This window comes from Anser cygnoides, chromosome 7 (assembly GCF_040182565.1).
Source record: "Anser cygnoides isolate HZ-2024a breed goose chromosome 7, Taihu_goose_T2T_genome, whole genome shotgun sequence".
Lineage (NCBI taxonomy): Eukaryota > Metazoa > Chordata > Aves > Anseriformes > Anatidae > Anser > Anser cygnoides.
This window is the reverse complement of record NC_089879.1, coordinates 24,805,199-24,820,979: the sequence shown is the minus strand read 5'-3', so window position 1 is coordinate 24,820,979 and position 15,781 is coordinate 24,805,199. Positions and strand designations below refer to the sequence as shown.

The 15,781-nt window shown below is 53.4% G+C and overlaps 1 protein-coding gene and 1 long non-coding RNA gene across 2 annotated transcripts; both read left to right on the top strand.

Annotated features, from left to right (window-relative positions):
* Positions 1-446: 446 nt before the first annotated feature.
* Positions 447-2,522, top strand: LOC125183414 (uncharacterized). Its single transcript, XR_007165378.2, has 3 exons — positions 447-615; positions 1,016-1,179; positions 2,174-2,522. It is a non-coding gene; the product is annotated as an uncharacterized lncRNA (long non-coding RNA).
* A 655-nt stretch (positions 2,523-3,177) lies between these two features.
* LOC106030713 (microsomal triglyceride transfer protein-like) lies at positions 3,178-13,327 on the top strand. Its single transcript, XM_013172614.3, has 18 exons — positions 3,178-3,568; positions 4,872-5,053; positions 5,168-5,311; positions 5,733-5,840; positions 5,976-6,092; positions 6,771-6,910; positions 6,998-7,148; positions 7,627-7,784; positions 8,251-8,416; positions 8,858-8,965; positions 9,085-9,297; positions 9,385-9,599; positions 10,057-10,154; positions 10,850-10,971; positions 11,217-11,444; positions 11,648-11,772; positions 12,039-12,209; positions 13,103-13,327. The coding sequence occupies exons 1-18, from the start codon at positions 3,502-3,504 to the stop codon at positions 13,251-13,253; spliced, it is 2,664 nt and encodes an 887-aa protein (XP_013028068.3). The 5' UTR covers positions 3,178-3,501; the 3' UTR covers positions 13,254-13,327.
* The last annotated feature ends 2,454 nt before the right edge of the window (positions 13,328-15,781 follow it).

Genomic DNA, 15,781 nt, shown 5'->3' with positions numbered 1-15,781 from the left:
CAACCTTGAAATCCATAAACGCGAGCACCAAAGTGTGGTACCCCCTGGGTTTTGTCAGCACCATGGTGAGAGCTAGCGGTGGCCCCATTCTCCAGGACATCCTGACCAGGTGGAGCTGCAGCACCATCCCTATTTTCACCCCTGGTGCTGCTCTGCAGGAGTCTAGGAGGGGATGGGGGAGCTACAGGCAGCATCTGCCCCACAGGCAGCAAGGCTAAGCGCTGCAATAACTACCGGGGTCCCCGGTTTCCAGAGACCCACTCAAGTGACAGCAGATACTGAGGGGACATGTTTGGCCACGGCCAGCCGCATGGAAACCTGCAAGCACGAGTCTTGTTTCCCAGGGTTTTCCCCTGCATTTCCATTTTCTGCTCCTCAGCACCTCCGCCGGGCTCAGCGGTGACTTGCCTCTTGGCATCCGTCCCGCATCAGCCGCCGCTTGCTCCCGCGGTGATGCCGCCACAGCCCATAAAGAGGAGGCAGCAGGCATCACCATGTGAGCTCGGTGGTGCACCACGGGGCCACCAGACCCCCTGGAGGAGAAGCTGTCACCCTGGTGGGCTCAGCCACTGCTCCTTTTCCTTTCCACCTTTACCAGGAAAATCCACATCCAAGGTAGGGGTGCGCAGGACAGAGGAGTGGGGAGCTTTGCTGGGGTGGTGAGGGTGCGATATGGGAAGGGAATGGCATCTGCACTGATTTTTCTAGAGGGAGGTTTGGCACAGCGAATCCTCAGTGCATCAAGGGTGATGTCCATCCTATTCCTCTGTTTCCCTCCCAGATCCCACCCAATGCGTTGCAATGTTCCCAGCTGAACACCTGGTGAAAGACATCCTTTATCTCACTTCTCATTGAAAAATAAATAAAAAATACAGAGGTGGCAGCTTAACTCCTCCAGACTGCGCTTTGTCCAAGCTGGATGGAGATGCAGAAGCAGAGATGTTCCAGGAATAAAGGGAAGCACTGGGATTGATGCCAACCCCTTCCCCTGATGGCTTTTCCCCTCTCCCTGCAGGCTCAGCACCGAGCCCTCTCTCGTCCCGTTCCTGGATGGAGGTCCACCTCCTAACCACCACCGTGGGGGGGGCAGGACAGTGGACACCCATTGGGGACCCCCCCAACAAGGCAATCCCCTGGCTGGCTGCAGGTTGGTGTGCTCCCATGGGACAGCATGCAAAGGTGGGTGGTAAAAAACGTCTCTGCTTGGGGCTTTGGGGGATTTTTCAGTGCCACCAGTTACCTGGGAACTCCTCACACATCCTCAGTTTTTCCATTTTTGCAGATGAACACATTCAGTCTGAGGCTGCTCCATCACTTTTACAAGTCCTGGGCTTTGGGGTGGTTGGGACTCCCCTGGGGGAAAAGGGAAGCTTATAAGAGTGCATCGCTCGGGGTGAAAGGTGCAGCAGGAACGATCCTGCTCCTACGCTTCCAGCTTCCCCACCCCAAACCTGCCCACACATCCCCTCATCCTGCACGAACTCGCCATCTCTGGCTCCCAGCAAGGAAAATGCAGGGACCAGAGCCAAACCAGGAACTGGTTTGACACAGCCACCTCCCACTCCTCGACCTGCAGCCAGACCTGCTCTCACAAACTTCTGGTCCCTGGCAGAAAGGACAAGTGTCCCGGAATGGGATTCAAAGCCTCTGCGGGCCACTACCTGGGGAGTTTTCCTTCACCTTCCCGTCTGCCCCTGGGTGCTGGGATACTGGAAGCAGAGCTGGAAATTCCCCAGCTAGCCAGGAGCTGTCCTGGCAAACCCCTGAGGCACAGCAGGACTTCCCCAGCAGCACTCTGGCTCTCCTCTGAATCCTCAGGTTAGGAGAGTTTGAGTCTCACTACTTCCCTTACGCATTTCTGGTGAAAATCTGCACCAGAAAAAATCCCCTGCTTCTTGGGGAGGTGCTCCTGGAGAGCCTGGTATGTCCAGAGCCGTGCCAGCACCCTGGGTGGGATGAGGCTTGCAAAAAATGGGCTTTGATGCTGCCATATCACCTGGTTTCATCCTGCCTCCGGGCACGATGCCCACCCCTGCCAAAGTCCACCCCGATGTCACACCTTGGCAGACGGGGTGCCTGCGTGCCCCTCTGCCCTGCCACTTGTCCCCCGTGCAGCCCGGGGCGCGATGACCCGGTTGTCCTGACCGCCTGTGCCCCCTTCTGCTGCCAACAGGTCGCGGAGCTGCTGCGCCGGGACCTGCAGCACTGGGACCTGCAGGCAGGCTCCCCGGTGGCGAGCCCCCCGTGGCTGGCCAGAGGGGTGAGGACGACCTGGAGCACGAGTGCTGGAGACCGGGGCAAGGGGCTTGGTGTCCTATTCCTGTCCGTAACACTGCCAGCAGATAATTTTCAAGGGAACTCAGAGTGAGAGCAAAACAACATTTCATTTAAAATACACCAGTCAATATTTTTGGGCGTTGAATTTCACCTGGTGTAAAGCAATCGCTCACTTCAAGGAGACCATAAAGGCTCAGTGCTTCACGAGTTGATTGTTTTCCTACTTATTTTGGCCCAACATTTGGCACAGCCCTCTCGGCTCTAAGTTTCAAGCAGACCTCCAGCTGCTGTGGCAAGTGGACAGGTATCTGTGAGCACACTGATTTAACTCCTTAAGAGAGGATTTGCACTGGGAGGTTGTACCCAGACGGAAATGGGAGGTTATGTTTCTCCTGGGGGGTATGTGACGGGCTGGAGGAGCACCCAGCGTTTCAGCAGCACCGGGTTTAGGTCCATAGATTTGCAAAGTTTCCTAAGGCATCTTTCCAAGAGCGTGATGTCCCCAGATGGGTCTGGGACAAAAGTTCAGCAATTTGGGGGCTGTACAAAAGTTGCCTGATTCTGAATTGAGTGGGAAGCAAGCTGCCCATTCACTCTGCATCCTGACAAACCCATCTTTGGCCCTTTGCAACCACGGGCTTTAGGAGCCACTTAAATGCAGCTACCCCAAAGCTCACACACGCAGAAATACGCACGGATGGAGGGGCACAGCCAGCGAAACATCGGCTTCCCAAACCCCTTCCTGCGCTGGTTTTTGTCCTGGCCCCTCCAGCCTGGCCCTTTAAGTAACTTGAGCCTGCAAACCCCAGTCCCTAACTTCAATGGAGAGGGAAAATGCTGCTTTCCCTCCCTAAACCACTGGGTCTTTCTTTTTAAAAGCAACCCTTCTGGAGGAGGGAAGGGGAGGTTTGGTAAGGATGGGGCAGCGAGCATCCGCCTCCCACCCTGGGGCGAATTCGCCACGCCGCTGCCTTCTCTCCACCCTGAAACGCTTCCTGCAGCTTTCCCCCCACCGCCGCCGCTCTTTGGCAAAGCCCAGCTGATTTCCAAACCCTCCGTGGCTGCTGGGGGTTGGTGCAAAGGTTTAATTATTTGCTTTTCCTCGGGAGTGGAGCGCCGGGACGGGGAGAAGGTCAGGTCCTGCCATCGGCGGCTGCAAAGCGCAGCCACTGGTGCGTGCGGCCACTCTCCCAGCCCTTCCTTCCCCAGCTCCCAGAGCCCACCATGGCTCCGCAGGCATTTTGGTGCTCCGTCTCCCTGCTTTGCTGCTCCTTCCTGAGCACGGCAAAAGGTAAGAGGCTTTGGGGCCGAGGCTGCCCCGGGAAGCGGGACGGATGCTCGTCCCAGCGCACAAAGAGCATCCCGGGGCTCGCTGCTCTGTGCGGAGCCCTGCAAAAGCCCCTAAATGGGGAGGGAAGAGGTACTGCCATGGCAGCTGCCACCGAGCATCTCATGGGTTTGGGGAATTTGGGGGGCCAGGGAAGTCCTCCTGGGGGGCAAGGAACAGCCGAGAGCTGCGGCTTTTCCAACTGCGCACAGCACACAAATACAGAAGCTCTTTGGGCTGGCTGGTGGAGGGCAGGCCTGGGAAGTTAGCTGGATTTCCAGTGATTCCTGCTCAAATTGGGAATATTTCCCTCCCCTGAGACTGTGCTAATATTTCAGAGGGATTTTAAAACCAAGTTTGTCATTATAACAAAAGTAGCAAAACCATCAAACATTTCAGGCGCTCAGCAAGCACATCAGATTTGCAGGAGAATTTTAAGTAGCTTTAGAAAAAGAGATTAGACTGAATGTCTGTCGCGGCAAAGGCACCCCTGCCCCAAATCGTATGTGCACATGAACAAGAGAAGCAACTCCAGCTAATTCTGAACAAGTCAGATTAAAGCAAAGGGGAGTTTGGATCCAAAGCTGCCCCCAGCAGCTTCATTTTGCCCTATTGCAAGGTCAGTGATTTAATTAAGAGTTGGAGATTCTGATACAACTACTTATCTACTCAGGAGGGGAAAAAGGGAAAACGTAGATGAAAAATAAGTCTCTCGTCTCCTAGCAAAAAAAAATTACCAGTGTTGTCCCCAAGTTAACTGACTTTGCATTAATTAATGCACAGAGCTGAAAAGACCTTCAAACCATCTCGCCTATCCGTGGGCACACTCAGAAAAATTTGCTTCGGGATTAAAGAGCTTGCATGGGATTTTCCAAAAGTGCTGAAGTCCCCAAGCAGGGCCCCTGCTCTGGCCATAATTTCCAAGGCAAGAGGGGAAATGCAACCAGGAATATCCACATACTGGATATTTGGAATATCCAAATATTGGATATATCCATATTGGATATTTGGATATTCCTGGAATATCCAAATTTCCCTTAACCCCAAAATGTTATAGAAATGGGAAAAGTAGGAATGGGGAGAGCAGGTGTAGCAGGGTGTGCCACGAGCAGCTGTCTGTGTAGACAGAGGAAATTTGGGATTTGGGCTACAGGACACAGGCTTCAAAGAGCACCCAGTGCAGTTCACAAGCATCCCTGGTCCTCTGGCACGCGGGGATTGGAGGGAGCGATGACCACCACCCCTCAACGTTTGTGCCTGTCCTCAGGGGACCCGCAGGCGCTCTCCTTCCCACCCGGCAGGCAGTACCAGTACCGCTATGCCCTGGCCGTGCGGCTGGACCCCGTGGCCGAGCCGTCCCCCAGGGGAGGCTGGCTGCAGGCGGAGGCGCTGCTCGGGGTGCGCCGGCTCTGGAGGGACCCAGGCAGGGAGGAGCTGCTCCGGGTGCAGGTACGTCTCCTGCAAGGGGTGATGCCGCGTTTCCTTCATCCCTTTCCCTTGCCAGCATCCCCACGAGATGCATGGCAGCTTTCCAGCAGACACCGTTGCTTTCTGCTGTCGTAGATCCAGGACCTGAAAGCCCGACAGCAGCCAGAAGAGGCAAAGGGGCAGGATGGTGCTGGAAGTCCCCCTGCAGAGATCGCGCTGAGCCCGGAGGCACAGGCAGAGCTCCAGCAGCCAATTTTCATATCCTGGAGCAGTGGCAAGGTCAGCTGGAAGCCTCCTGCAGGGATCCAAAGCTTTCCTGGCTATGAAGCTCATATGAGCACCTGCCCTGGCTCTGCTTTTACATTGGAGCATGAGGAGGAGAGCGGTGGCATGTACAGGAGCACACGGTCTGCTGCGGTGCAGCATCACCCTGGGTTTATCCCCGTCCTCCAGAAGGGTTTTATCTGGGTTTTGGTCCCAAAGGTGGGATGTGAGCTCCTTTCTGGCCTTCTCCTCTAAGGAGGAGAATTATTATTTTTTAAAAAAAGAAAAATATGAGAAAACACACACCTCCACAAAGCCAGCTGAGGGATGCGATGGTGAAACCTTCAGGGCATTGCTTAGGTTGCAGGGGAGATGCCTTTCCCTGGGGGCCCCTAAAGCCATCCCCACAGCCTGACTCCTCATCTTACCCCCCCAGGTCAAAGCCCTCTATGGGGACGAAACAGAAGGCGCCCTGATCTCCAACCTGAAGCGAGGCATCGTCAGTCTGCTCCAGCTGCAGCCGCACGCCGGCACCACTGTCGAGGTAGGGAGCTGTGAACAGCAACTGAGAAACGTAAATCAGCTGCAGGTGGTTTTCAGGACCAGGCACATTTACAAAATTGTCATCTTCCTTCGGATGAAGGGAAAAACATCCACAAGGGTTTCATCTGTGTTTCAGGAGGACGCCTCCGGAAGCTGCCAGGTCACGTACGCCGTGTCCAACCACTCCATCACAAAGACAAAAGATCTCCTCAGCTGCACAAAGCCAAAATTGGGATTCACCTCCGTGAACAAAGCAAGTCCATGGCTCTCGCGGTGGTGGTAGAGCTCAGCTTAGGTCAAGCGTATTAGGGCTGTCCCACCAAATCCTCCTGCAGGTGGGCTTTGAGTCCAGCAGGCAGCCTTCTGTGCCAGCCTGGGATGAGCTTTTAGCCCCTGGCATAAAAAGATGAAACTCTGTGGGCCTTAATGCAGTTATTTCTGCCCCAATTAAAATCATTATATGTATATATTGTATTAAATTCAGTGTAGAAAGGAACATTGCCACAAAGATTCCCAATGGGCTTCGCAGGAGTCTTGACACCTGGCAGCCAAATGCCGAGCGCTCATATAAAACAAGCTTTCTGGCTATGAGTTATGGCAAACTCACCCCAGAAAATAAGTCCTGCCCTGCACAATTTTAGGAAACGGTGTTTTATCCAGAGCAGGAGGTGGTGTGTGTGAGGAGAAACCACGAGAGGGTAGGCTTCCAATTTGCCATCCCCACGCATCTCCCACACCAGGCAGGAGCATCCCTCCTCCCTCCGCTGCCTTCATCCTCCTCAGCAGCCAAGGCACGGTGACACCACCCTGCAATAAAAGGGAAAGCCCACACGGTGTCACCAGTCCTCCACAGGCCACGGTCCTCACCGGGGGCTGCCGTCTCCCACCCCTGGGAAGAGATTGGGACCTTCCGGGTTTTCCTTTTTTCTAGATTTTTGGAGTCCAGTGGCAGCCCACCAGCAGAAGCCAGTACGTGGTGAAAGATGGCGTGCTCCAGTCAGTGCTGGCGGAGGAAAGCCACATGGTGGCTCTAGCCCTGAGGTCCACCACCGGTGTCAAAATCAGCTCGAGGTGAGCAATGTCCCCGTCCCCCTGCCTGGACAGGGTGGCTCGGCGTGGGACCAACGAACCCACCAGTGGCTGCTTCTCCCCTAACAGGCAGCAGCTCGAGCTGGTGTCCTCATCTCCTGCCCCAGAAGAAGAGGCCAGAAGGAGCCTTGAGGACGCGCTGGCTGGCACGGATGGCCAGCACCAGCCCCTGGGCACAGCCAGCCTGCCCTTCAGGAGGGGCTGCACCCACTGCCCCTCGGTCAGTGACACTGCATGGCCCCAGAAATCTCCATGTGCCTGGGGTGGATGGGAGGAGGTGGAAAGATTTGGGGTTAAACCGCTGTGAGGGTGCACGACTGGCACATCCAGCCAGGCTAAACGCATCCTAGCGCTGAGGTCAGAACGTGCTTCCACCACTGGTCAGGCTGGCAAGGACAGATTTCTGCCTCCTCAATTCCCCCAGGCGTTTCGCTTGGTAATTCTGGAGCCACAATGACTCACAGGCACTGGTGATGCCCTCAGTCTCTCAAATTGAGGATTTGGGGCTTCAGCACAAGCCCTCATCAGTGCAGGCGGGACCATGCAGTAGATCATCTGCTCATCCCTCTGGCTGCATGGCCTAAATTCAGCATCCTGATGGGCCACTTCCACTCCTAAACATTACCTGAGTTTAAATATTATCCCTTGACTCAGTATCCGAGAGAAAGAGGCAAAACTCCCCCCATCTGTCCTTACAGCTGGTAGCCTACCTGAAGACCTTTGACGGCCAGAGAGCCAAGAGGGACATCTCGCAGGCGGCGGCCACGTGGCGGTTCCAGAGGTTCATCCAGATGCTGCGCGGTGCCAAGAGGAGAGATGTGCTACAGCTGCTGAAGAGGGCACCCGAGGAGATGCTGTGAGGCTCCGGGTCACTATCTCACCAAAAGGGGCTTTCCATGCCGATAAATGGCATATAGGACCGTGGGACACAGGGACACTTCTATGCTGCTCTGTAACTACACCCAGTCCAGGCAGCAGCGCAGTAGCTTTCCCACCATGACCTAAGAAGTCCAAAATTGCTCTGGTTTTCCTGAATTCCCACACTGTACAACCACCACATGGCCTTTTTTTTTTTTTTTTTTTTTTTTTTACTAAGCTGCCATTGGAGAAGAGCAAATGCTCCATTTACATAACATCCACCCGTGGCCATAGCATCCATCCTGGACAGTGTGAGCCCTAAAAATGGGGACGTTCAGAGCAAGAGCCAGCATTTTGGGTCTTTTCACCCAAGAACTGAAGCTCCAATGAGTCATAAAGCACAGAGAGGGGGTTGAGTTTCTCCTCCAGCACCACCAGTGATGACCTCCCTTTTCTCCCTCCAGCCCCTTCGTCGTGGAGGCAGCGGTGGCCGCGCAGTCGGTGGCATCCTTGGCAGCTCTCTCGGATTTCCTTGACTTCAGCAAGGAGCCCAAGTCCCTGCTGGAGACATTTCTCTATGCAGCAGCTTTCTCCCCCCGGCCTTCAAAAGAGCTCCTCCGCTTGGTGCTGGTGAGTGGGGACATTCCTCTCCTTCCAGAGGGGCCCACGTCCAGGGTGGGTCCTCAGCTGTTTTCAGCCAGGAGGGAATGGCAAAAAATATTTATCTGTAGATGCACAGATATATTCTATAGACATAAAAGTCTGTAGAAACAGAACTTCCTATCTGTGTGATTATTTTATGTGCTTTTAATGGGACACTGGCGATAGGAGTAGATGTTCCTCAGGGAGAAGTATCCAGCAGAAGGTGCTTTACATCACTGCATGACCAATAATAAAAGCTGAACTAAAAGCCACTGTGAAAAATCAGCATTCTATCCAACTAAACCACGCATCGCCTCCTCTAAAGCAGGCAGCTTCTCCTTACTGTTTGGATAAATGCTCTGAGATAACAGCTAAAACACACTCCTCCTTTCTCTTTTTCCCTTTTTTCTCACGTTTCCTAACACCCAGGACAAGCTGGATGGGAAGCAGCTGGCCCCCGAGGTGCGGGAGACGGGGGCGGTTGCCCTGGGCTCCCTGGTGGGCAAGCTGTGCCGGCAGCGGCTGCGCGGGCTGCAGGTGGGTCCCTGCAACACCTCATCTTCCCCAGACCCCAAAACCCCCCAGGGCTTCCCAAAACACCTCCCGGCCCTCTCCTCATCCTCCTTTGCTTCTGCTCCCCTGCCAAACCCGACCAGGAGGTGGAGCGTGGCGTTGAAGCCATCCTTGCAGGGCTGAGGGGTGCCAAGGAGGAGCCCGAGGCAGTGATCCACCTGCTGGCCCTGGGGAACGCGGTGCTGCCCGAGACCATCCCCATCCTCCTGGAGCACGCAGAGGAAGGTCCCGCTGCCATCTCGGCCGCGGCCATCTCTGCCCTGCGGAGATTCCCTGCTCGGCACATCTCCAGCGAGGTATGACATGAAGCCACCAAAGCTCTGTGCTTCTTTCCCATGGGGGTCCCCACCACCCTTGGCATCTCTCAAACTGCCTTCTCCCAGGTGAAGAGGGCGATGAGGAGGATTTTCCATGAGAAGAGGAAGAGCTATGAGAAAACATGCCGCCTGGCCGCTGCAGAAATCCTCCTGGACAGCCAGCCCTTGCTCATGGATGTCATCAACATCCTGCTGGCCACGGGGGAGATGGAAACAGAAACGGCGACGTTCCTGCTGCACAAGGTCCAGAGCAGCCTGCGTGCTGACCACCACCCAGCAAGGTGGGTTTGGAGCAGGAGGCTGCCTTTTTCCTCTAGGTTTACACTGCTTTTTTTCCTCCTCATTGCTTCAGCTTTTGAGACCTTAAAGCTGGGTTCCCAAAGCAGCCACAGGACCCAGGCTCGTGGCTGCAGCAGAGTCCTTGGAGGGCAGAGCTCCAGCTCACAGGGCAGCGCACGGTTTGTAACCGCGTTAATCTCCCTATCGGCACAGAACAAGCCAAGAACTAACAGTTTCCAGAGCTAAGCAGAAGCTGCACAAAAATATTCAGATGGTTTACCCTAATAAACCAGAGGAGAGGCAAATTCCAGGGCAGACCCAGTCTGCCCATTTCCCTCTTTGCTCACACTCATCAGCAACTGAAATAGCTCTGAAATTCGTATTTCCTTTTCTTTGCACAGCCCTCTCTCATTTTCTTTCCTTCCCGGTCCTTACACGTGGTTTCCCTCTTGCTTCCAGGAAGATAATGAAGGACATCATGGGAGACTCACAGATAAACAACTACCACCACTTCTCGAAAGCTGGCATCTCCTCCTCTTTCTTGGGACCTCTGACAGGTGACTCCACAGAGGACACCGGTCCCTTGCTCCCCTCAAAAGGCTGACAGAGGGGCTGGTGGGGAAAGGCAGGTTGCAGCAGAGGCGTCAGCTTTATGGAAATGCCCCCAAAATCTCAGGCTGGGGCTTCTGAGCACATCTCCCAGCACCATCTGATGCTGGCTGCTTGCCACCACCTGAGATGTGTTTGCCCTCCTCTGAGGTCCCTGTGACCACCCTCCTTTCCACAGCAGGTGGGCTGGGCCCCATCACATATTTTTCCCAAATCCTGCTCATTTGACAGAGGAACTTCAGCTGGAGACAAAGCCAAGAGTAGGCTGTAGGTGGGAGTTTGTGCTCTTCCTGATAAGTCAAGATACTTAGCCCCATTCCTCGGTTCTTTTGGTATTTTTAATAAGGTCTTCAAAGAGGAGAATCCTTGTACCGAGACAAAAATCACCAAACTTCAAAGAAGCTACAGCAAACAGTGCTTGCTAAATATCTGCTTACTTCTTCTCCCCTCGGCCCTCATTTCTGTCCCCCTTCGAGGTATCTCAGCCTAGCCTTTTAGGGGATGTGTGGGGGCAAAATAGCCAACACCTGCAGGTAAACCACTGCCCTGCTATTTCAAGAACAGAAGGAGAAGGCGCAGAGAAACTTTCCCCCTCTGAATAATTTAGCTTCACCAGGCGTTCATGGGCAGCTCTATCTTTCAGCCTCTGAGGACCTGCTCTCAACTTTTGGGCTGGATCTGCTGTTTTTGGAGGGCGGGTTCCTGAGAAAGAGCGTCTCTGACTTCTCGCTGTTCAGCCACGACAGGCAGCTCCGTGCAGCTCAGGTGAGAGGGCAGCAATGCGGTTTGGCTTCTCCTCCCCACCCAGAGCACCCCGTACCAGAAATCCCAGAGGGCGTGCAGCTTGTTAATTCACCCCCTTGCTGTAAAAGTCACCAAAGGGAAGCCCTGCTTTGGAGAAGGGAGCCTACCCCAAAGGAGAAGGGCTGGACAAATAGCATCATGGTGCCCAAAAATCAGTCTCCAGCTGTGCCCCGTGCACCTGACGTGTCCCCATTTCTGTGTTTTAGGTCACTATCGAAGCCCAAGGGATGGAGTCTATGCTGGGAGAGAGCGTCCTGGAAGGGGAAGAGGAGACAGAGCTTAAGGCTGGGATGTCCGCTGTCTTCTTTGACGTTCAGCTGCGGCCAATTGTCTTCTTCCAGGGGTACGCAGACCTAATGGCCAAGGTTCTTCTAAGCAGCGGAGAGCCCACAAGCGTGGTCAAAGGGAACCTCCTGCTGATGGACCACCACCAGGTACTGGATATGGGTGACCCACCTCGGTCCCCGTTGGCCACCAGACAGGTCCATGATGCACCATGTGAATCCCACACCTAAAATCCACCAGGTCATGCTCATTCACTGTGGATACACACGCAGGGTTGAGGTGGCACTGTGGCAGGTCTTTGGGCCAGGAGCTGGGCCTGGGCACAGCGAGCACTTCCCTCTCCTTCCCCCAGGTCATTCCCCTACAGTCTGGCCTCCAAGTGGTGGTCAAAGTTCTGGGCGGGCTCGGGCTCGACATTTCGGCCAACATGGACGTGAACATTTGGGAGCAGGAGCTGAAGACCAGTATCCACACCAGGTCAGTGGGTGGGGAGCTGCTTGGCTGGGGGGGATACGGGATCCCCAGGGGGCTCAGCACCCGAAACAAGGGCTGCCCCACCTCGGGCTGCCTTGCCACAGCCCCCTGCCTTTCTCCTGCTGGGTCCAGCCGTGCCTCGGACAGGGGGTGGTGGACACATAGGGTCTTCAATTCCATGGCTGGACTTACAACAGAGGTGTTTGAGGAGCTGTCCAGTGTCCAGGGCCTTTGCTCGGTGACCAGACTTGTGTGCTCTGCTCCTTCAGGGGAAGCCTCGCCATCGACTTCCAGGCAGAACTAGATGCCCCTTTCCTCCAAACCACCGTGAGAAGCCAGACAGAGGCGGAGTCCTCCATCCACTTCGACACCTTCCTGAGGTTTTCCAGCAGCCCAGTGCTCATGTGCCTGCAGCTGAGAGAGGAGCAGGTCCCATACAGGTAAGCTCCATGGAGCAGCAACACTGGCAGAGCTCCTCACCAAGGACAAGCCGTCCCCATCCTCAACACCCGGCACAGGAGGTGATAAATCTGCTTTATGCAGGAACTCATAGCCCACTGCTGCTAATGATAACCCCCTGAACTCAGGCATTGCAACGCTTCTTTCTCACGGGTGCCTCTACAGCACGCCAGGCTCAGGCAGCCCTTGCTGGAGGTGCCCGGAGTGCGAGGAACAGTGACTGTACCCAACAGTCAGGGGAGGGTGAAGGAAGGAATTCCACTAGCAAAGCAGATGCCAAAGGCTGGGAAGACAGAAAAGACTGTGTAACACAACAGTCCCAATCATTATGCATATCAGGATTAATGCATATAAAGAAAATGTTTTAAGGAGCATTTTCGCCACCACATTCAAGAAAAGATTGACCAGAAACAATTTTAATGGTTTGGTGAGAGGATTAATCAGTTGCTTCTCCTCCCTGAGCCCCGAACCAGGCCCTTTCCAAGAGCTGTGTCTCACAGAGCCCCATGCAAAGTTTCTGCCCGATGTTCTGCACACCCCGAGCACAGGGCTGGGTTGGAGCAACCCAACAAGAAGGGATCACACCATGGGCAGCAAGGGAAGGTCCCATCAGCCACAGGCTTACTTTACAAACATCATTACAGGCTTGATAAAGAGGAGGACTTCCTGGGGAGAAGAGGGAATTAATGGGTGTAAGTTTTTTGAGCACGGTGGGTCAGGACTGGCAGGGAGAGGGAAAAGATGTTACAAGATGATGGTGAATTGAGTGGATGTGCCATCAGGAGGCATGGAGTCCTGCAGATGAATACGGTGCTCTGGAAGAATGAGGTCCACCACCACGGCCTCCTGATCTGCTGTCCCCTTGTCCCAACAGAGAGATCTTCACAGTCTCCAGATCTGCTGGGAACCAGAGCAGCACTGCTCGGAAGGGCAGGCAGGGCGCTGTGCCCAACCGGGAGCTGGCCTTGCACCGGGACAACTCCAGGGCGTGCAGCCTCCTGCTAGCGGCAGAGAAGGAAGCGTAGGAGAACCAGAGCACTTTGGGACTGGATTACTGCATCCTCTCCCGCCATGTGCCCCAGTTTTCCATGAGCCCAACATTGCCCTGATGGGAAATCCTGATTCTACCACAGCCATGATGGGAAATGCTGAAATGGGGGCTTCAGAAGAGACCGAGAGGAACTGCTGCACGTCGTCAAGAGGTATCTCTGGTTTGGGGCCAGGTCTGACCTTCCCACCCTGGACTTTCCTTATCCTGAGCTCTTCTCCTTCATGGCTTGCTTGAAGCCAGAGCAGTCCATATAACAAGCCTTGTAAAACTCTGCCTTCTGCTGCAATTAAGTTTCTGATAGCCTAAGAAAGCGTTCTGCAAGCTGATACCCAAAAATGCCATGTTTCCCCCACCCCATTTATTAGGCAGTCAGAAGGGAACACATCTACAGCTGGCCAGCAGCAGATTGCCCACAGAGGGAGTGAATGGCACACACACCCTTAACACACAGTTTTGTGATGCTGAGGAGTCCAGGAACATGGAAAAATTTATTTCTGGAGGAGGCATGGGGTTTCGTTTAAAATACATGTATATGTATTAATGCAGCCATGTAGACATTCACCCCAGAATAATCCTCAGGGAGAAACAGCACAGAAAAACAAAATGCTGCATAACCTGTTGCCACTTACTGTATGTTCTTTCTAGTGTAATCAGCTGTGTTTGCATTTATTTGCATATGAAGGCAGCCCAGCTCTGTGTCATCCTGTTGTTTCCGCAGGGAATGTGCTCTCTGTTGCCAGGGATATGGCCAGTGCCACACCAGGCAGCAAGGGTGAGGCCAGCAGGGGAATAGCTTGGATTTCACTGGGGTCAGATTCCTGCTTGGGGCAACAAGAAGAAAAAAAGAAGCAAGGCAGAGGAATGTGACCCACAGACCTTAGGGAAACCAAAGCAAAGTTAAGGGAGTCTACCCAACAGCAAGAGACCCTCCATAAAAGCACGGACCTGCAGTCTCAGCCCTCACCTCAAATCAGGGAGAATCATATTGAAGATCGAGATGAAAAACATGGAACAAGTGGTGGAGAGCCACCAGCTGCTGGGGGAAGTCAGGAGGAGATGGGGGACTGTGGAGTCTGGAAAGGGGAAGAACAAGGGCATGCCAAGCTATTAAATCATTGTCACAGCTCTGCATATCACCCTTGTGGTGCTGATCCTCATCGACCATGCATGAGATTTTAATATAGAAAAGATTTTAACATAGAAAAGAATATTTTAATTTTATTTTTAATTTTATTTTAATTTTATAATATAGAAAAGAATTTGAAAGGTGGTTTGAGATTATGAGGACTCCCAGCATGGGGCAAAGACACCAGAAGCAAATAAATTGTTACTCCGACAGGGGTGCAATACAGAGCTGGATCTGCAGTCAGCAATGCTCAGCTGGAGAACCAGCTGGTTTCAAACCATGGGTGCAGGCTGTCAAGGTGTTTGGATAATTCTCCATCCTGTGGGTATTTATTAATTTTCACTGGTTCAGTCCATCTCACGGGACAAATGCAGGTGAAAAGAGATCAAGAGGGCGAAAATGAAGTCGTCCTTTCTGGATTTGAGGGTCTATTACAGAAAGCTTGGCCAAGTACTACAAAACTGCTGCTTCAGGTAGTCATCCCTCAGGGTGGTCATTGTTCAGCCAAAACTGGTGAAGCTAAGCACTGGGGTCACACCTCCACCCCATCCCCTTCCTCCTCCTTATGGAAGCCAGCCAACACCACTAGGCGGGCATTCTGCTTGCACACATGGAGTCCAAACCCATCTATTGAGAGAGAGGTGGCTCCTGCCTAGGGCCTCTCATCTGCTTTTTGATCCAAAGTTTACATATTAATGGGGAAGCCTCTGGCCCCTCTTATCACCCAAACAGCAGTTCCCCTTCCCTGCTACCCGAGGCAGCAGATGGAGATAAGGTCACCCCAGCCCCATGTGCAGAAGGCAGAGTTCCAGCAACAGAGATACGGCAGCTTCCCTTTTATGCTGATATTTGGGCTCTTTCAGTGACAATCTATGAAAATCACAATTAGCTTTCAGTAAATATTGTTCTTCTGTTTTGCATTCTCCTCCCAAGTTGGATTGTTATCGGGCATGGACGCTGAACACCTCTCCAGCACGAGAGGGAAGCTTGCAAGGAGCAGCAGTACTTCTTTGTTCCTTCCTGATAAGGAGGTGCCTTTGAAATATTTTTAGCCCTTTTCTGTATTAGAAAACTTGTTTTTTGGGGAATAATAGGGAAATTGGGACTGTTAAAATTGAGAACCTGATGTTAATGTAGCGGTCTCCTGCTTTTTGGGGAAGGAAACTTGTCTGCTTCTTCTGGATGGCACTAATTACCAGTGCTTTGGTTATGTACAGAAATAAATGCAGTGTATTTTTTGTATTTTCTCTTTGACTCTTGACTTCTCTGGACATAGAGGCAGAGAGGTGATCCCATAGACGTTCCCAGCCAGAACAACATGGCCAAAGCCACTCCAAATTCATGCTCCCCAGGGACCTGCTCTCTGGGTCCATATT